Source organism: Taudactylus pleione, unplaced genomic scaffold, assembly GCF_031769625.1.
Source record: "Taudactylus pleione unplaced genomic scaffold, aTauple2 ptg000086l, whole genome shotgun sequence".
NCBI classification, from domain to species: domain Eukaryota; kingdom Metazoa; phylum Chordata; class Amphibia; order Anura; family Myobatrachidae; genus Taudactylus; species Taudactylus pleione.
In genome coordinates, this window is record NW_028284488.1 from 14,154,362 (window position 1) to 14,177,161 (window position 22,800).

Sequence of the window (22,800 nt, forward strand, 5' to 3'; positions counted from 1 at the left end):
ACAACTGTGCAATAAGACAAGTAAATTAGAGTCTCTAATTTGAGAAATAGACGCCTCACAAGTCCTCAACTGGCAGCTTCATTAAATGGTACCCGCAAAACGCCAGTGTCAACGTCTACAGTGAAGAGGCGACTCTGGGATGCTGGCCTTCTAGACAGAGTGGCAAAGAAAAAGCCATATCTGAGACTGGCCAATAAAAATAAAAGATTAATATGGGCAAAAGTACACAGACATTGGACAGAGGAAGATTGGAAAAAAGTGTTATGGACAGACAAATCAAAGTTTGAGGTGTTTGGATCACACATAAGAACATTTGTGAGACGCAGAACAAGTGAAGAGATGCTAGTAGAGTGCCTGACACCATCTATCAAGCATGGTGGAGGTAATGTGATGGTCTGGGGCTGCTTTGGTGCTGTTAAAGTGGGCGATTTGTACAAGGTAAAAGGGATTTTTAATCCATTTTGCAACGCCATGCCATACCCTATGGACAGCGCTTGATTGGAACCAATTTCCTCCTCCAACAGGACCATGACCCAAAGCACACCTCCAAATTATGCAAGAACTATTTAGGGAAGAAGCAGGCAGCTGCTATTCTGTCTGTAATGGAGTGGCCAGTGCAGTCACCAGATCTCAACCCCATTGAGCTGTTGTGGGAGCAGCTTGACCATATGGTACGCAAGAAGTGCCCATCAAGCCAATCCAACTTGTGGGAGGTGCTTCAGGAAGCGTGGGGTGAAATTTCTTCAGAGTACCTCAACAAATTAGCAGCTAGAATGCCAAAGGTCTGCAATGCTGTAATTGCTGCAAAAGGAGCATTCTTTGATGAAAGCAAAGTTTGAAGGGCAAAATTATTATTTAAAATAAAAATCATTATTTCTAACCTTGCCAATGTCTTGACTATATGTTCTATTCATGTTGCAACACATTTGATAAATAAAAGTCAGTTTTCATGTAAAACACGAAATTGTCTCGGTGTCCCCAAACTTTTGAATGGTAGTGTATAATGCTTACCTCAAATTTCATCAATCACTGGCTATTGAATTACTACACTATAGGTGCCTTTCTGTTCTGTTGTGTTATGTTTTTATGTAGATCCATTACTGGCTGGTATCTGTCAGGAGGAGCTGCTTTTTCAACTATATTTCAATATTCTGTATTATTAGTAGCGCATTGAGAGTTTGTTTTTTCTCAAAAATGAGGCACAACATCATGTGTAACGTTTTAACACTGCATAGATAAAATGAACTGTGTTTTCTGGAGATTAGGAACTACAGCAAGTTCCCCATACTCATATAGCACTCCAAACAGTTTATATATATAAAACACAATTTTATTTAACAAAGATCCACAAATAAATGCAGGTAGAAAACGTAAAAGAAGTAAAATGAATGAAAGCTTATCTGTCCATAATATAAGGGTCCAGGATAGCGAGGTCCCAACACGTCTCGTCTTATCCCAAAAAAGTACCTGGTGTTGCCCGGGTTTAAATCTACAAGTTTTTAAGTTTTATTATGTGATATTGTGCAAATCCATCCAGTAAAAGGCCCAGAACAGGCTTCCTGGGTCAAATTTCTGCCCGGCGCACTGCACTGTGAGATCCGACCGGGACCCCAACCACTCCATTAGGCATCTCAGACCAATTGCTACCCTTCTGTGAAGTTTTCATCCAAATCCATCCAGTGGAAAGCCCAGAACAGGCTCCATGAGTCAAAGTTCTGCCCAGCGTACACCAAAGGGAGGTCTGAACAGGACCCTAACCCCCCTAAAACCTGGCCAGGATCCAACTTGACCACCTCGCATTGGTTTCATCCCTATCGGTACAGGGGTGTCTGAATGCATAACCGGACAGACAAACAAACCAACAGACCAATGAACTTTATATATAAGATTTATTGCGCTGTCGTGTTGACGCTATGTGGTCTAATAGCTTACTTTTTTAATACTAAATACTAAATAACTATGTAAGATTTGGCAGCTTTACCTTGAGAGGTGTGAAAGATATTTGTGCTAACAAACAAACTTCTTGTTTTATATATATATATATATATATATATATATATATATACAGTATTGTAATTAAATCACAGGAATACGTTTGCGCATGTATGAATGCATATATATATATTGATATGATCGGGGTAGGGGTCCCTCTCCTGGGGTAGGTGGACACCTCCTTACACACAGCAGCCAGGAAACAGCACTCCAGTCGTGGGTTTTCGTGCAAGCTGGTCGGCAACAGTTTTTATTATGCAACACCAATAGACAAATAAACCAAACATAAAATAACTCCTAGCCCGGCTGGGCACTGACTAGACAGGTAATTTCCTCTCTACAAGTGGCAAGCCCTACTACCTCACCACAAACACAGCACTTTCAAAAGGTCACAGTGTCTCTGAACAAACCTCGATGTCTGTTCTCCCCAGGGTGTGTGAGACACCGCATCTAAACTCTTACACAGCTATATTGAGACACTTCCAGGTGTAATCCCTAATTAGCCTGCTCTCAGGCTGAAAAACCTAACACCTGAAACGGCCCTGTGGATGGAGTCCTCCCTTCTCTCTCACATCCACACCCCCAGGACCCATTCTCCGGCTTTTACCAAAACAGACTTTTCCTGGGGTCTAAAATACATATTACAGGAATCTGGGACACATATACATGCCATCCCTAACTTCTCCAGTGCTTCTATCACAATATGTATATATATACTGTATATACCGGGTATCAGTATGTGTGTTGCCACATATACTAATACCTCCCGAATGCCAGCTGACGGGACTGCACAGGCTTTGCAAGTCCCGCCAGCCATACTGATACCTGGTGCGTGGTTCGGTAAGATCGTTTTTTTTCAATATGCCATGGATTACTGCGGAGACCAGCGCCAATATATGTGTGAGTATGAAATCTTTTTTGCAGGGCCAGTCAATACGGATTCTACTGGAGAAGGGGTCAGAAACATCTGGTATAGGTAAGTATGTGTGAATGGGTAGGTGTGTTTAATAAAGTTATACTTTGCACGGTATGTGTTTTGTCTTTCTTTAACTATTTATTATACAGTGGGGGTACAGGTGCCGCCCATCTGCTTGCATTTGTAGTTTCACAAGTGCCAAAGGGCAGCGTGCTGGCACCTGTAGTTCCACTGTAAAATACAATAGTTTAATTATATTTCCCCACTTTATTACCCCCATACCCAACACTCCTGGGGTGCGGGGAAGAGCCCCAGGCTTCAGACCAAGCCTGGGTTAAGGGAGAGGGGGGACCCCTTTTTTGGACCCCTCCCCTGAGATCCCCAGCTTGGCCTTACCAGCTTGGGCTGCTAATGCTTTGGACCCAGAGCCCCAGTGAAAGGGTCTCCGGGCTGTGGCATTTGCCCATCTCATGAGAGTTTCGAAACTCTGCTTGGTAAATTCCAGAATCCTATCTTCACCAGTGAAAAGGTTCTCAAGTTTTGCTGATGGAGAATTGAAGAGAGTTTGCTAACTCTCCAGTATTTTCCCGTAGCAAAGGAGATCTCTCTCCCGAGTTTGACATTAGTAAATTTGAGAGTGGGAAAAAATGCACAAACTCTTCAGAGTTTGCAAACTCTCCCAAACTCTCAGCTTAGTAAATTTGCCCCATAGAATATACTTTTGTAGAGCTTTATTGTAGAGCTATGGGTGATGTGTATTGCACTACTGAAAATTAGCACCTTCCCATTTGGTGTCACAGCGCAGGGACAGTGCTACCATTAGGCGAGCCTAGATAGTTTGCTAGGGTGCCAAAAATTAGGGGTGCCTAAAAACACTGATTAAATTACATAATGTTACTCATCCAGTAATTTTAATGCCCCCACAATGTACCACTGTCATAAGGGAGAAGTAGCCAGCAGTTGTTGACTGCTGTTGTTACATTACAATGTTACCAGTTTAAGATGCCAAGGATGCCACCCACACCTCTCACCAGCCAATGTAAGAAGTAGTAAAAGTGGAGTGCACTGTATCTTAGTCAGGAGGGTGGGAGTGTGGTGCTTGGCTATAATGTCACAGTCACGTGTTATACTCCCAGTCTGATTAGCCGAGGGCACTGCCAGGGATTGCACCAACCCTGCCCGGGTTGCATAGATTTTTGATAAGAGGTTAATGAAAAGTGTATAACTTCCTAATGTATGACCGACACACCTGTATGATATTAGATACATTGCACAATAAAACACTCAAGCATGCCAATTTATTATGTATATAGAGTCTGCATAAAATCCACAAATCATTATTACCATTTGAGTGACTTTCAACTAAATAGGTAAGTTACCATTAGATAACAGGTGAACCCATGCATACATATGAAGTATATTCAAATAAGAAAAAAAATATATATATATTACTATGTAATGCCTTAATATATTCATATGTGATACACTAATATCGTTTTGATATCTTAAACTGAACTTTCATACAGTCACATATACAGTATCTAAAATATAAAACATAAGCTATGTACAAAAAATATTCAAACAAAACACACAAAAAATAATCTAAACAATGTATATGTATCTATACATCAGTCTCAGAATTTATTGAATTACTTTGTTTTACTAAAAGAGGGTGACCACAAAATATGGTGTGGGAGCTGAGTTTGAGAGGACCCCTTGCTCTTTATTCCTAATGTTGATTACCATGGTAGACTGCTATAACCAAAACACAAGCCTGAAAGAAAAGGAGTCCAGGACAGGGGCAGAACTATGGGAGACAATGGACGCGCCTGCCGCCGGGCGCCAGCACTGAAGGGGCACCTCCTCCATCACCCACAATATATTCACCCCACGTAGGGCTGTATATATGGGAGATAGGGGGGCACTAAATGATAACTTGCCTCCGGGCGTCTGGGATGAACTTACACCACTGGTCCAGGAGTAGGAAGCTGGGGACAAGGTATGAACTATGGACACTTCCAGTGCCTCTCCAGGCACCCAACAAGCTGGGCACAGAGGTGCCAATTGGGCAGTAATTATGTTGCCCCCTCTTCAATTGCTAATCATTGTGATTAAATATAGAAGCCTGTTAAGCTTGCTTTGTTATATGTGTATATATTAAACAAAACGTTTTTGACCTTGTCATGGTACACTGGTTCTTACTTTAACTTCTGTATAACAAGACATTGCGCTACGGTTTGTAAATGACCATTACTGTTATGTAATTAATCTAGTGCTGGTACAGTCCAAGACTGGTAACCTAGCCAAAGGTTACACTAATTTGGGGTTGATCCAAAATTGCTATATGACATCAAACTGCAAAAAGAATTGCAGCTTCTCCAAATGTTAGAATATCTGCTAGTCAGGAGAGGATTGGAAGATTAAAAAAATGATTTACGCCTGTGCTCTGAAACCTGTCATTACTGGTATGTTTCATGTAACATTAGCTCTGAAATACACAGCATATTATCTGCTGTATACTAGCCACCAATTCATTATTGTTAAATAAATAAAAATGTAATGTTTTTGGAGAACTTGCTAACAGTGCGTACAATTTAAGTTCCTGTGTGCATTATCAGCAAATGACTTACTTGGCTTTCAGTGTTTCTTCCTGAAAATTCCATGATGTGTCTTCCACTAACTGTAACTCCCGTAATACCCGTCCAGGTTTATAGGCTGCATTAATGACCATACTCAGGACCTGCAACATATAGCAAGTAAGTAGCTGCACCATTACATGCTTTAGATTGTAAAAGAGCATGTGGTTAAGTGTGTGACAATATTTATACAATGCTACATTACATCCACAGTATTCTTATTAACCATTTCAGCTGTTACAATGGTATTTTGTAGCCCTTAAACACATAACATGGGCTGGATTTAGTATTAGGCACTGGAGTTGCGGGCCCTTCTTTTAAATAGCATTATAACAGTGTCAGCATTGTTCCGTCGATATAATGCTGTCAACATACTGTCTGTCAACTGCATAAAGGTGGATAATATGTATGAGTATGTATCCCGAAAAGAGAAGGATTGAGAAAAAAAATCAATAGATGTAGGATAAACTGAGGAGGTTTCATTAAGTGATTTCGAAAACTGGGTGCACAACTTAAGGAAAGAAATTGAACTGAAAGGGTACATTTACTGAAGTGAGAGTTTTTAGAAGTGGAGATGATGCCAACAGCAACCAATCAAATTCTGTCTATTATCTTCTAGAAGGTGCTAGTTAAATGTAAAGTAGAATGTGATTGGTTGCTATGGGCAACATGTCCACTTCTAAAATCTCCCACTTTAGTAAATTTACCCCGAAGACGGGATGAAATGAGTGCAAAAAGCTATTTACACTGTACAATTCAACAGACAATTTTTATAATACTTAAGAAGTATATTTTTGTATTGAATTATGTTAAAACTGTAGCCTTCACCAGGTAGTTAGCCTATACATTTTTAGTTTTACTAGCAGTGTGCAATAACACATTAGTTAATAAATAACTTGAGTAATCTGAAAAATAATGCTGTTTTATGGGTACTGAATAGGAAGTAGTAGTTGAAAACAGTTGCTGTACTTTACAGCTTATACAGAATAAGGCCACTAGCTTTATAGCATTCAAGTTGAAGATATTAAGGATCATAAATGATAAGCAATAGAGTTTTGTGATTCAGAAATAAATCAGTGACTTAGAGAGTTACAGATGCTGATCTGCAAATTGAGTCCAGTTTCTGCACTTGACATGATCTTTCTGAGGTTATAATAAATTCATTAAGCAATCTTTTTCGATACAATATTTCACTCGGTGCTGTGGAGCATGAAAATAGTGGTTTGTATGAAATCACAGTCTATATTAACAAGCCCTGCTACATTCACTTGAGAGTTCCTGTTATTTAAATAAATGTTATTAGATATAATGTAATACTTGCCGATATCAAATTTATAGCATCAGAGTAAATCAGTGCACTCAAACAGGAGGCACAGCCTGAGTGTAGGTCAAATTTAAATCAAATGCAATATAGAGTGTGGGCAGCACTCACAGGACTTGCAAACCAGAAATATTCAGTAAACAGTAATTATATTTATGTAATGGGATTTGTTTACATTGTTGACACTTGCCATGTTGACATTCATAATGTCAACACAACAATGTTAATACTAGAATACAGTCATGGTTCAATATGTCAACAGACACCATGTCGACATCCTCAGAATGTCGACATGTTTACAATGTCGCCATCTGAATTGTTGCCATGTGAAATCTCGACATTCTCAGAATTACGACAGTTTTGGACAGACACTGCAGGAGGTTAGGGTTAAGCACTGGAGCAGGTGAAGGTTAGGCTGTGGGGGGGAATGTAGGCTAGAGTTAGGCAATAGAGGAAGGGTTAGGGGTAGATTTTAGAGTTAGGGATAGGGGAAAAGCACTTACCGAAATGCCTCCCCTTAGACATCTCTGCCAAAACTGCTCCTCAAGTGAATACCAGAACCCGGAACCTGATGCTGGAGACGCTGCTGCTGCCAGGAGCAGGTAAGACACCACTAGGCCACTAGGGATGGTTTGCCTACAGTCTATCATGTCGACATGTCATTCGTGTAGACATGATGCATGTTACATGATCACTATCGACATTCTAAGCATGTCAACATTTTGATCATGTCAACATGATAACTGTCGACCTAACATACCTATGCAACAACCCATATTTCTCAAGTGTAGAGGTGCAAAAAACAAACATTCTAGCAACCTCAGATGCCATGACGCCACAAGTGAAATCTAAATTAAAAGTAACCATGTGCCAGTAGAATAAAAGTAATTTGCCAAATGACAAAATAAAATAAAGCTCGTAATAGCAACAAATACATTTAGAGTTGGCAGTGCACCTTTTTTATGCGCAAGTTATGCCTCCATACTGCATATATAGTGTTCTCCCTAGGCTGTCTTAGCGGGGCACCGTGCCGTGCCCGATTTCAAAAGGACAGAATGCATCCTACCCTTTTGGCAGCTCCCTGTTAAAACATGGCGGGTGCCGTCCCCACCAGCGGGCCGCTGTGTCCCGTGGGTGGGAAAAATTGCAATGCAACAATCACCGCCGGTGAATAGATGGTGGGTGCATGCACCCAGTATCTATTCATAGAGACAGGAGAGCTTGCGGGCAGCCCGGCATGTCCGTAAGTGACGGGCACGCCCCCAAGAGTGATGAAAGGGGGGTGTTTTTAAACACATACTCCCTTTTCTTGTAGCCTTTGGTGAACGCAGGAGTGCCCCTTTCTAGGTCCAGCGCAGTGGCAAATGCAGGATTTTGAAAGGGAAGTTTCCAAATTCTTGGTTACCGAACCAATGAATAAACATCTAGACACAAATAAATAAATAGATAGATAGAAACAGCTTGCACATGATTTAGGACCACTACAGTAAAATATACCATTCAGCATATGACGGGTTACACACACGCTGACTGACACACGCACACACACACACCTCTATCCCTTAAAAACATGAATGCAGCAGGCAAATAAATACAGCCAGCATGATTTACTAAAGACCCCCCTGCACCCAGGAGTGCCCCTTATGCAGTGCCCCCAGTAGTGCTCCCCCTATGCAGTGCCCCCAGTAGCGCCTCTTATACAGTGCCCCTTATGCAGTGCCCCCCAGTAGTGGTCCCCCTATGCAGTTCCCTCAGTAGTGCCCCTTATACAGTGCCCTCAGTAGTGCCCCTTATACAGTGCCCCCAGTAGTGCTCCATATACAGTGCCCCCAGTAGTGCCCCTTATAGAGTGCCCTCAGTAGTGCCCCTTATTACAGTGCCCCCAGTAGTGGTCCCCTTATAGAGTGCCCTCAGTAGTGCCCCCAGTAGTGGTCCCCCCATGCAGTGCCCCTTATACAGTGCCCCCAGTATTGGTCCTCCTATGCAGTGCCCCAGTAGTAGTCCCCCCTCCCCTAATGTATCTACAGCAGTCTGTGTGTCCTAAAGCTCCCTGTAAATACAGTAATTTTTCTTCATCAGATTGATGACTGACCTGTGCTTAGGGGCTGGGAGCCTCCCAAAGCAGATTTATATTTAGGAATAAACAAATGTACTGAATAGCAACTATATTATTTATGAAGCTTTCCCAGTTTCCATAATATTCACATGCAAGCTAACCTGTATCTTCCTGGCAGCAAGGAGGGACACTGATTATATATTGTGCCTTCAACCAATGCTTAAAGAATATACTGACCTTATAAGCAGACCACAGCGCACATAATCCATCCCAGGCAATGAACAAGTCATTCGCTCCCACCTTCCCAGGTAATTGCCCACCTGCCTCCTAGCACTAGTCAGCCAGCAGCACTCATTAGCTGGCATTGAAAGGCAGTATCACATCCCCTGGATGGTACATACGCCACTGACAGTACCTTGGCACCAGGTGATGGCTCTGCCCAGCACTAGCCGCATGCTCACAGTTCCTAATTACCATGGCCAGACCCCACATCCCATCGCCCTAAGACATGGCAGACCTCTTCTCCACACAGCAGGGGCAAAGCCCAGGCCCAACTGTCAGCGTGATCTAGGGAGGAATGGAAACTCCTCTCTTCTGTTTTAGTGCCGGGTCCGGTCATGAGACCGTGATGTTGGATCCCCGGCAACAGCAGCATCAGAGAGGAGGAGGGAAGGGGAGATGCCCCCCTCCTCTCCTCCGGCTGGATCGCCTTCCTTTTCATTATGGGCGGCCCGTGGCTGGTCAGCAGTGTACTGTAATGAGTCAGTTTGACTCATTATTAGTACTATTGTCAATGACGCTGCGGGCCACTTCAATGCCCCTGCACTGCCAGTAGTTCCACTCTTGCCGTATCCTCAAATCTGGCGCCCCTTAGTCCCTCCTTCCCCATTGCGCCCCTGCCCAAACCGTAAAAATGTTGTATATAACAAAAATGTGTAGACCATTTGAATCTGTTGACCTTTTAACCCTGTCAACTTTTTGCACTATTGACCTTTTGCACTCTTGACCTTTTTCAGGCAACCTTTTATTCGTGTTGACATAGTGTATGTCGACCATTTGCTGTCGACCTATTCATTGTTGATCGTTCATCCAGATATCTTATTAAACCAGGTAGAACAACAAGCAGCATAAGACACAGGGATATAACAGGTGTACAAATAGTAGTACTAATGCAGTATGGAGCATTAGGGTATTGCTGAGCGTTGTAATGGTAAAAACACTGGCAGATAGTAGCACTATGACCCTGTAGCAGAAGTGATTTAGTATACTTGCTGTACTCTGTAGGCTCTGCGGAATCGGTATGAAATACCGCCGCCCACATGGCCGGCGGTTCGATTCCCGGCAGCGCTTGACCAACATCAGCAGAGTTCCCGGCAGCGGAAGCCTGACAGCACTGGAAATCCCGATCGTGGCTAGGCAAGTACTAACTAACCTAACCTAACCCCCAACCCTCCTTAGGGGTGCCTAACCCTAACCTCCCCCCCAAGTGCCTAACCCTAATCCCCCCTCTAAGTGCCTGACCCTAATCCCCCCTCTAAGTGCCTAACCCTAACCCCCTCCTTCCCCGCGGCCTAAACCTAAGTCCCCCGGGACTTAGGTTTAGGCTGCCTAACCCTAAGTCCCCCCCGGGGGTGCCTAACTCTAACCCTCCCTCCCCACCCTCCCGGGGGGGGGTGACTAACCCTAAGCCCCCCCGGGTGCCCTAAACCTACCCCCCCGCAGCTGTCCGCTCGCGGCGCTCGGCATCCCTTCGATCGGGATGCCGGGCACCGGTCTCCCGGTGTCGGGGAAATGTCAGGCGTCTACATCTAGACGCCTGGCATTTCATCCCTCGCCGGGATATGACCGTCGGGAAGACGGCTGCTGGTATTAAGGCAGCCGGCTTCCCGATTGTATACCGGCTCTGCAGGGATGGTATATCTGCGGGAGTCTCAGAAGTGCATCCATTCACAACGAATGCCAGGGAGGAAAGACGTGCGAACAAGGAGTGTATGCGCAGTAGCACATTTCGGCCGAAGATAAAGACAGTGCAAGAGCGTTTATCATCCAAAACTTTGAAAGTGCATTTTATACCACAATCCACATACAGTATATCAGAAGAGCCTTACATCACTACTCTGCAGCTGAGTGCCTTTTTCTTCCACTATTGATCTCTCATGCTGTAGCTGACCACTTTCCTCTATTCTCCTCCTAACAGGATGACACTGCCTCTTTCACATCCTGCCCAGTCCTCGCTAACACAATCATATAACACTGGGCCTTATTCAGCAGTGCACTTACAGTATGTGCACTGCTGAATGCAGATTCCCGATCGTTGGGAATCTGCGCGGGTGCCTGACCCGCACTGCACATGTGAAGTACGGGTCGTGCGTGCACCCACGCAGAGCGGCAGCAGACTATCAGTGATTGACAGTCTGCTGCCATTTGGGGGTGGGGAGGGAGCGGCGATGACCTCCATTTCCAGAGATGGAGGCGTGTCGCCGCCGTTGGGGGAGGGAAGAGGCCAGGATCTCCGTCGCCTAAAGGAGATTTCTGGGCCTCTTTGTTGAACTGTGGCAGCAGGCTTGGGTGACCCCATGGATCACTTAGCCGGACGCTGTTATCTCAAATTATCCGATGCTGCGTTGGACAACGCAGCTTGGATAAGTAATGCAGCAGGAGGTGCGATATTAGCAAGGATGGAATTGCAAAGCTGCTTGCAAGTAGCTTTGCAATTTCATCCTAAACTGAATAAGGCCCACTGACTGCTATAGGTTATTCTATCTCCATTCTCCACCCACTTCAAAACTGCAGAACATGAAAAACAAATAAGCAGTGATGTGCGGTCAGGTGAGGCAAAGGCTTTCCTGTCATACTTCGGTATACTCCACAGTTTTTTACTATAACAATTATAAGAAAAATTTAAAGAAAGTATTATAAATATCTTCTTTATATTATTCTAATCATTTCTATAGTCAAAACTCTGGAGTAAAAAGGGTATGGCAGGTGAGTCACTGCCTCCCCTGTCTACCTTTTACGCACATCCCTGATCAAAACTCACCAAATTTCCAGCACTATCTATTGCTGTAAATCTGGCTCTGATACTGGCCAGTGCCTCCCCAGCCATTTACCTCACCACATGTCACTGCAAATAATACCTCATAATCTAGTCAAACACACCTTACAAATGAAAATGTTTACTTTAGAACATTAGAAAGTTTTATATATGAGTAATGTATAATTATTTACTCCAGTCATATAATTTCAGTCTTTGCTGACTGAAGGTGGTCATGATGATCTAAATCAAAATGTGCAGTACTGTGTTGCATAGCCGTAACTAGACAGTTTGGTGCCCTGTGCAAGAAAGAACATTTACTGCCCCCCACCCCACCCCAGATAGTCAGGGTATGCTGGGACTTCTAGTCCCTAACACTTTATATTACAAATTACAGGTGGTCACTGGTGACAGCAGCTGGCACATGAGCCCAGTTTGGCACACAGCATCCGCCATCACTCCTCTCCTGAAGCGGTTCCCTCTGCCCATATACTGCAAGGATGTTTTGCACCCAGGGCTCTGTGCTGTACAGCTGCCTACTCTGGGGTGTTGAGAGGTGAGCCCTGGCTGCGGTGGGCAGAGAGGGGCTGGCAGATGGAGTGTAAGATTGTAAGTTTGCGAGCAGGGCCTTCCTACCTATATATCTGTCTGTTATTACACAGTTTAGTTCTATTAATGTTTCCAATTGTAAAGCGCAACGGAATATGCTGCGCTATATAAGAAACTGTTAATAAATAAATTAATAATTATAAGCAGGGTAGCAGATAGTGGAGATTAACAGGGTATAGAAGGAGGTTGGCATATAATGGGAGCTAGCTTGGGGTGGCAGAGGGAGGGTTGTAAATCATATGGGTGACAGATAGTGGGGTGACTGGCAGCTGGTGGCAGATAGTGGTGGAACTGGCTGGGGCAGGCAGATAGTGGTGTGACATGACATAGAAGGTGGGTGGCAGATAATAGGGGATGGCTAGGGGTGGCAGATGGATGGTGGCTGATCATATTGGTATCTGGCAAGGGGTGTAGATAGTGGGGTGACTGGCTGGGGGTGGCAGATAGTGAGGGTGGCAGGGGATAAAAGGAGGGTGGCAGTTATTGGTAGCTGGCTGGGAGTAGCAGATAGTGGGAGTGACAGCCCTTAACCCATAGTACCTGGCACAGGGGGGCCATGAGGGGGCACCACTTATTGTCAGATTGCAATTAAGGACAGTCAAGGCATGAAGCACTCACCAGACCTGCCTGCCAATCCTATCTTTCACCAGATAGACTCACTGACAGCGGTAATCACACTAACTGCAGAATCATGAAGCTGCTGCCACACTACTGCACCCAGTAACAGCTCCTCGCTGGTCTGAACTGTGCCTGGCTGGGAAAGGTGTCTCCAGGATGTCCACCGCTCTCCTCACTGTTGCCTAACCTACCTCATACGTAGTGGACCCCCCAAGAATCGCTGCGCATTGGTGACGAGCGCCGGTTACCAGAGCTATTGAGGGATCGCCAGTGATGTTCTCTTCTGTCATGCTCCTCCATGCCTCTGTCATGGTCAGCCGCTGCCTTCCCACTCCCACACTGCCGGCTGCCGCCATTGGCTGCTGAACCACTACCTCAAGCTGCCATTGGCCCAAGGACCTATCTGTCAGGGCTGGTGCTGAGCTGCACACATGCCCTGGTGATGCCCCCAAACAAAGCAACTTGGGAGGCAGAGTTCTGGACTGAATAGAACCAGCCGGGCGCACCGCTAGTGAGTGACATACATTGAAGCGGGCACCTGGCATAGAGAGATAGTGGAGGTGGTCTGTTCCGCCACAGGGCATACTGCACTCTAGGCCTGATTGAGACCCGCTTGCAAGCGTTTGAGCACTCGCGAGCAGGTCGATGGTGTGCTCTGCGCACGGGCAGCAGCCGCACTGCACGTGCGCAAGCCCCGGAGAGGGAGACAAAAAGGGGCGGCTGTCGATGTCGATCGATAGCTCGCCCCGTTTTGTTGGCGTGGCGGGGGGGTGGCTTCACAAACGGAGGCGTTCCCAAGTGAACGCCTGCCGTTTGTGGGCGGCCCCACTGACATCACCAGTGATGACACCAGTGATGTCAGTGAGAGAACCCTACCACGAGACCCTACCACAAGGGTCTCGTCGCAAGCACGATGGTCACGATGGTCTCGAACCCGCAACCATCATCCTGGCCGCTCGCAATAGCTGTGGGTGGTCACCCACAGCTATGCGAGTGGCCAGAAGGCCGCACAAAAAAAAAATACTCCCAGATTCAGAGAGAGCGCTCTTTCAAAGCGTCCGTCTCTGAATCAGGGCGTCTGTGCGGTGGCACCGGATTTACCACCCTAGTTACGGCCCTGCTGTGTTGTATATGGGGAATTCAAATACATTTCAATTTTACAGGAAATTATGTGATTTGACAGCCTGTTTATTGAAATGTGTACCGTTTAAACACATAAAAAAAGAACAGTCTGAGCTTTATTATAAATATAAGAGACACATTATTTGGAGAACACTACAAAATTCTCCTTTCATCATACTGAACAAGAATGAAGTATCTGGGCCTTAGTCAGAAGGTTACAAGCGACTTCACAAGACTACTTGGAATACACCATGCCCCCCAAAAAATATAGTACTTATTTCTGGCAATGTACTTCCCAAGCTAGAGATTTCAATGTGACCATTAAAAAAAAACAAAAAAAACATGTGGCTTACAAGCAAAGCTATAATCAGTACATTTCATTTAAAGTAAAAAAAAATTACAGATTTTTTTTTTTTTAAATATACCGTAAATGATCCATTTTTAAACCTCTCTTTACTATTAGTAAAGCAAACATTAAGTATGTAAGCAGAAAAGCATAAGGACATCTACATAATAGTTTAATTTAGTGACTTTGTACTGTCCAAATGGAAAACACAAATGGGTTTTGTGATACAGTCAGGGAGTAAATTAAATAGTCATGCATGGGACGAAAAGATGCTCACTCACTTTTTAATCAATACTCAGTTAATGAGAAGAACAATATTAGAAATATTGTTATTGATTTTTCTGCTGCAATGTATAAAAGTATGAGGTTTTCTTGTAGTTATATCAGCAAAATAAAAGAGTATGCCTGGCTGCCTAATGATCTTGTTGTAAACAAGGATTTGAGGATTATGTGAGAGCCAAGACTACTGTTGTATCAAAAGCACTTGCTGACCTCAAAAGTGCTGTTTTCTAAAATGTTACGTGTGCCATGTACTACACCTGAAGGACAGCAGGAGCAAAGGGCTGCTGGCAACTTTCAGTCTGGGGGGCAAATACGAGCATGTGCCTGAGCTTTTCCATCCGCAAACTGGGCTGGATACTTTAGCGTAACAATAATCTCACAGGAGAAATTTTTGTGGGTGTGGTTTAAGTAGCAATTGAATATATAAAAAATGTTATGTCAAAGAGCTATACACAAATCCATAAACCACCAACCCCATCTGACAAAGCAGAGATTTTTTTAGTGTATTCTGGGCCTGATTCAGAGTTGCTGGGTCCCGTCGCTGAAGATGTCGGGCTGGGTTCAAATCGTCCTTGTGGGGAGTTTAGTATGAGTAAGGGAAGGAGAAGCACATGAGGGAGGAGGGCCCTGCTTGTGAGAAGAAGTCTTCCAAGCATAGTAGGTGAATTAGAACTAATCATTGCTTTATTCACTGCATAACCAAGGAAAGAAAAAGGAAGACATGTACAATGGTGCATTTTATGTATTTATGTATACAAAGTGCACCATTATATATAAGTCTTCCATTTTGTATCTGTGGTTACCAATATTATAATATGTGAACAGTTAATTTAGTGGTTCCCAATCTGTGGGCCGTGGCACCCTGGGGTGACTTGGGACACTTGCAGGGGTGCCTCAGGTTGGTGGTCCAGCACCAAATCAAATTATTTATGGTCAATGTAATGTAAATATGTGGACAAACAGAAGCACAAACCTGTCCACCACCACAGGATGACAAGTCAGCACAATTTACTGCACTTTACAACTTCACTAAAAAATGTTCTAAATTTCTCAATAACAAACTTTTGACTTAGGGGTGCTATAGAATAATGCTGATACACTTGGGTGCCATGGTTCAAAAAAGTTTGGGAACCACTGAGTTAATTAATGAATGAACAATCAGGAGTTTTGAATTAATAAAGAACAATAACCTATTTTTTGGATTCTAGTCTGGAGATTAATCTCTTTATTTTTATTTAATTATTAACATTTATTTATATATTTTGCAACCCTTTACATAGAAAATGTAGTAATTCATATCAATCTCAGTCCTAGTAGTACAATATTACAACATATACAGTCTCAACCACAATGGGCAAAAACACATAGACACTAGGGTTAATTTTTATTTTTCAGAAGCCTGTTAAGCAAACAATTGAACAAAGAAACACAGGCAAACATGGGGAGGGCATACTAACTTTACACATATTGGTGGAAATAAAACTCAAGGCCTCAGTGCTGTGAGGCAAGAAGCTACCAGTGCACCACTGTCCTGTCTCAAAAGGCTATAAGTATTGTTATGTTAAGCTGAGAGACTATACATAAAAAAAAATATATATATAGGACTAGAATCTGTAAAGGTATAAAAATCTAAATTTAATAACAGACAGGCAATAAATAACTTAATCGATTATGACCACAGAAAACAAATAAAAAGATTAGTTAATTATCCAATCAAACAAATAAGTACAGAATAATTCATGAATAAAAAAACATTGACAAACCAAAGTAAAAAAGGAACCTCAGTGGAAACAGAAGAGCAGCATATTCTGATACTTCTTGTTGTTAAAATAACGTTTCTTTTGCAACAATTCAAAAAATGTCTGAGATAGTTCCCTTCTGGAGGTAAATAGTATCAACAGTTGTTAAAAAGGTATCTCTGTCCTCCTAATATTGGAAACAGGGAGATAGGAAGCACAAACTTCTCCGCAGTTGAAATGTGACAATAGGATAATTGTGGTTGTTAAATAAACCTGTGTTCATAAGTTTCCACGTATTATCCTATTACTTTTGTGGCTATCAGCGGCATTCCAGAATTTGGAGAACTGCCTATTGCCATCAGGGGCAGAGCCGTCTTTTTATCAGTGGAGAAGCGACACGCCACACGGAGTCGCAGTATACAGGTATCCATTTTCTCCACCTACAACAAATTATACTGCTTTTAGTCACTACACATGGTAGAGTGGACGTTGCTATATTCACCCTTATTACCTGGTTGCGAGCCGCTGGAGCAACGTTTAACTAAGGACATTGTCATATCTACTCCCCTGGCCTGGTCGGGAGCCCCCGGAGCGGTGCCACCCTAAGGAGACACCAGAACGTGGATCTATTGTGAGCAACTTAACACATAAGCTGGAGCTCTATGATCCAGAATGTGACACAGGGTTGTGTAACAGTCAGGTTGATTCCTGGCTTTTTTAGGATACAGAGTTAACGCATTGTGGTCATACAATATACGCATGAGCTTTTGCATTGGACAGGCGGCTCATTCCTCAAACGATCTTGTATGGTGACCACATATCAATATATTGTTTCACACCTAAAGCCTTTCTTTTCCTTATGTATATGTGATCAACTCCATATAAGGTATATAGAGGGGATTGAATTTTCCACTGGTCTCAAATACTACGTTGAGGCGTTTCATAGACACATTGTGTTTTAGTTCTATAACAGCAATATTGTGTTAGTTATTTGCCACAGGTCGTAATGTTTGGAGGGACATTTATACTGTGTATTAATGCTTACTGTATGTATATGTTTTTATTTTGAACTGCAGTTCTCTTAAACATGTTTAACAAATATATGTTTAATAATTTTTTATAATTATTATTCAGTCTTGGGTTATTTTGTATTGGAATTAGCGCAGAGACCTTTTTACTTTTTGTGTTTTTTTGTGAGGGTTTGTGCAAGATCCCTCAGGTGTCACAGCTGGTTCCCATACAGGCCAACATTTAAATTACAGCGCACCATCTTTCCTTTCTATATCATTTTAGTCAGCAGAAGCTGCTTGTGCTATCTGTTCGCAACGCTGTGCGAATAAGACGCTTTTGAAGGTAAAAAGTCACACAAAAGATGCTTGGCACTACCAAGTTACACGGAGCTCCCACGTTATGTGTGGCGTGACTTGTAGCGCACTGAGGATAGATGTATGTGGACACATCTGTACATGTACAAAAAAGACACTAGTACAAAACATATATGAGGATTGTTATAAGCCCCAAATCACTCTAGTGAAATTCAATTACTGTATTATTGCAAACTGAAAGGGTAGCAAAGAAAATGTGGTCACTTTAATAATCCAGACACAAGTTCGACAATGAAGCTGTTCGGGCACAGAAGGTGATTTAATCTAGAACGAAATAGTGACCACAATATGGTAATATTTTTCTTCAATTTCAATAAACTGAGGAGCTAAAAAAAAGCTCTAAAGCTCAGATAAACATTGATTCTAATATACTGGGAATGTGTAATGCTTCCAGACTAAATAAGCAAACAATTTAAACATTTAAAATAAATACTGTTAAAAGTACACACCATATGAACATATGGTATATGTATCTATCCAGTGTGGTTAACAATTAAAGTATTGGCTGGAATAAGTAAAAATAATGACATTTAAATTGTTAAAACTAAAAGGAATTGGATATTCACTACTGAATTACAAAGAATTGAGCACAACATGCTGAAAAGATACCAAGTTAACAAAGACTGAAGCTAAAGAAAGGATTGCTATGGATAGCAATTATAATCCCAAATGTATTTAAATACATAAATAAAAATAAAACTGTCAATATTTAACAATAAACAATTAACTAAGCAAAATAACTGAAAATGATAAAAAGAATTTGTATCTACTAAATAGTCTTTTTGTCTGTATTCACAAAGGAGGAAATACTTATGTAGCAAAATCCCATATTTGCCTACTTTGGTAAATCACACAGGGAAGTTCAAGCAGCAAGTGCAGGGAGCTTTGCAACACAATTGCATCATCATAGACCTGTCCCCTGCTGTGTAATGCCTTTATTTGCTTCTAAACGTGGAGGGGATCATTGTTCACGACTATAAAGGCCCAATCCACTTTCATAGTGCCTATTCTACAGGTAACCAGAAAAACTCCCTGAAATTCCTGCCATTCTATAATAATAATAATAATAATAATAATAATAATAATAATAATAATGGCAAAGCACCTGGCTTTTACACACATGTGTTAAAGGAATTAGGATTAGTAATTGGTGGACAATTATTTCTTACATTTAAATACCCCTCATAACTGTTTCAGTGCCACAAGAGGAAGCAGATTTATTTAAGTAAAAAGAACAACTTTAGAACCAGAATATTATAAATATGTAAACCTAACTACAGTTGTGGGTAAATAAGTTTGCAAAAGTTTACCCAAAACAGTATTAAAAAATATATTGAATTAACTATAAAACCTGGTAATAGAGAAAGATGTGCCATACTTAGCACAGTGGTGCTAAGCTAGAATGTTGCACTAGCCACTAGGTTTAATTGGGTGCTGGCTACATACCTCTTTAAGAACCAACACACACTTCCCAGGACCCACTGTCTGAGGTAGTTCTGCTATCCGGCCTTTATTTAAATAAGGTCCAGAAAAACAGCGATGATTGATAAACAGCCGTGGGCAGCAATATTTCCCATTGGTGGTTCCTAGATATAAAAAACAACATACTGTAATGAATTATCATGTTGTGGGCAGTAACATAACTACTGCTCTAAATTCTAAAATAAGTGTCTGATTCTAAGTTGGGAGCAAAGCAAAAAATGCAAATAACTGCACCTGGACAAACCATGCTAAACTGCAAAAGTGCAAATACATTATTTTTGCATGCAGGGTTTATTCTGGTTGCTTTTACATGTAGCCCACAAATGCTTGGCTGCTTTATTTTTACACTGCATATGTGTACCCCTCTCCCCCTGCAGTGCACAATGGTTTTGTTAAAGTGCAATGTTTAGTTGCTTATTTTGCTTTGTTCCCATCACAGAAAAAAAACAACCTCGTTCTCTGAAAAAAAACAAAAGTGCCAATAAAAATAAAATTATTTTGATACTTTAGAAAGGACAAGGAACCCACATTTATGATTATAAACAGGTTAAATTATTAAATTAATTTTTTTTTTTTAAACAAATAGTAACAAATAGTCATGACGTCTCTCCTATCACCCATTGTGGGGGGAGCCGGAAGGTGGAGCTCATGCCAGCTCTCTCCGTGGACGCAGCAACCAATGAGAGGCTGTCTGACTCTCATTGACTGGCTGCTATAACAAACAGACAGCCGCCTGCGTTTGTTACTGTGAAGGGGCAGACTGCTCTCACTGCGATCTGCCCTACACTTGTGGGGCCCGGGGGACTAGCGGGGCTAGTTCAAGCCCCTGGGGTAGTCCACCCATTGACTGCTGGTGGCACTGCCGGACGGCGCCCCCCCTTTGGCCGGCGCCCCTGGTGAGTGCCATCCTGGCCAATGGGTAGATACGCCCCTGCGAGCTAGGCTTCCACATGCAGGCACAGTAATCGTCGGCATATACGTAGGGAATATCGCATACATTAGCATGAGGAAGTAACCCGCCCCAGAAAGTGGCTGCGGATGTGTGCGACACAGAATCAGGCCCAATGAGGTATAGAAAAAAACAAGTTACAACGCTAGCAAACATGTGTATACCTGATGTGTAGCTATCAGTCTGTGGGAATAGACAAGGCTCCAGAGGTATTTTCTCCACAGGCACTGAGGACGGTAATCTATTAAAACAGAATATCTTTAATGTTAGCAATACAAGCAAGTTATTGTTGTGTTGAATATTTGAATATATGTAATTTCAATAGCTGGAGTATAATAGAGTAAATTAGCCGCATTGGTGGAGGAAGCAGCAGTTTGGGCAATGTAATCTTGCTTTGTGGAGCACTGTACACGACTCTGCCTCACCTCACATACCCAGTTTTGCAGAATGCACAGTGCAAAAGCACGCAAGGTTCACACAGCAAATAGGCGTATGTTCAACTCTGCATCAGGCTCAGTATGCATGTATTATACTAGATTGGTGACTGCAGTGATGTGCAGTATAATATTAGTCATTATCAGGGCCGCCATCAGGGGGGAACTGCCTGGACTGGAGTCCCGGGCCAGGAGATAGAGGGGGCCTGGGTGTGGATTTGCTCCAGGCAATTTGAATAGACATGGGCATGGAAAACCTGCGCCGACAGCATTTCGAATGGCAGCCAATCAGGAGCGGCCTCGTAACCTCTCGCACCGCTCGGCACCCAGTCACACGCATCCTGCTCTGCCGTCAGCAAGCATGACCACCCGCTCTGAGAGGGAGGCACAAAACAAATGAAGGAGCAGCACCAGGCTATCCCGGCTGTCCCACATGCTGCGGGAGGATGACAAGTACTGCACTAACTGTGAGGGCTATGGGTAAGAGCCATGGGGGCCACAGGGGCCCTAACTCCTTCCACACTGCTTGTCACTGCTACTGTAACTCCCACCATCTTCCTGCAGTGATGTAACGTATGCTGCGGTCTGTAGTGACTGGGCTTTCTGGTGCAGCTGCTATGGCAGTTCTGTGTATGCACCCATCTGGCTGCATCCTGTCACCTTCACACATTGTTGGTCATTCATTTTCTCCTGATATCCCTGGCCTGTTATCCCCATATAATGCTGGGCCTCTTCTCTCTCTGTATATTCCTTGCAGTGACATGCTGCAGTGCTGGGGCTGGTTACCTGGAGGTTGGAAGTAGGTGATCTCTTGGTATCAGCACCATCCCACCCCCTCCCAACAAGAAGTTTCTTTCATCTGGTAAACATTCTTAATGCTGCCTATAAGAGCTTTACTTTGATAAAATAAATTCCCAACTTGTGGTGGTCATGATTTCTGTTGGGTTGTTCAGACAATACAATACATATGTACTCATTACCAATTGTACCCCCCCCCATTAATGTCCAGCCTTCTCAGCCCAGGGTCCTCAATTAATGTCCAGCTTTCTCAGCCCTGTACCCTCCCAGGTCCAGCCTTCCATGCACTGTGTCCCCCATTAATGTCCATCCTTCTCAGCCCTGTGCCGCCCCCCCCTCCCAATTAAAGTTCAGCCTTCCCAGCCCTGTGCCTCCCCAGGTCTAGCCTTCCCAGTCCTGTACCCCCCAGGTCTAGCCTTCCCAGCCCTGTGCCCCCCATTAAGGTCCAGCCTTCCCTGCCCTGTGCCACCCCATACCACCATGACTAGCAATCTAGCACCATGTCTAGCAATAGGTCCAGTCCTCCCTGTACTGCACTTTCCTTAGTCTAGCCTTCCCTGCCCTGTGCTGCCTAGGTCCAGCCCCTACCTGCCCTGCATCCCCACTTGATCCTCTCTCCATCCGTCAAGTCCAGTCTTCTCTGTCCTGTGACCCTCCAGTTGCAGCCCTCCTATATCCAGACATCACTGATCTTCCATATATTACCCCCACCTCCCACCTTTCCTCTTGCCCTGCCCCTCATCCCGCCACCATCTTTCATCTTCTACTACTCCCTTCTTTATCTTTTAACATCCTCCTCCTTTTCTGCTGATTGCGATGGAGACCTGCTGGCCGACGATCAGAAACGACATGGAGAAACCTGAGCACTGGTTTCTGCAACAACTGATGCCCCACCTCCACTGTCGCTCCACTCACATTATCCAAAGCTCCATGTGACCCACCACCCCCATCTTCCCAAGGGGGGGCCCTGCCTATTTTGTCAGTACTGGGCCCCACAATTTCTGATGGCAGCCCTGGTCATTATAGTGTTCTATGTTTTGTCCTATTATTACTGCTGTAATTGTTATTATGTTGTATTTAT

The 22,800-nt window shown here is 43.4% G+C and overlaps 1 protein-coding gene across 1 annotated transcript in view; it reads right to left on the bottom strand.

Annotated features, from left to right (window-relative positions):
- Nucleotides 1–22,800, bottom strand: part of SFMBT2 (Scm like with four mbt domains 2) — a 175,882-nt gene that overhangs the window by 19,781 nt on the left and 133,301 nt on the right. The window contains exons 14-16 of the mRNA XM_088468906.1: nt 20,652–20,728; nt 19,503–19,642; nt 5,539–5,648 (exon numbers count right to left, since the gene is read on the bottom strand). Of these exons, the coding sequence (XP_088325032.1) occupies nt 5,539–5,648; nt 19,503–19,642; nt 20,652–20,728 (327 nt within the window). The remainder of the gene's footprint in view (nt 1–5,538; nt 5,649–19,502; nt 19,643–20,651; nt 20,729–22,800) is intronic.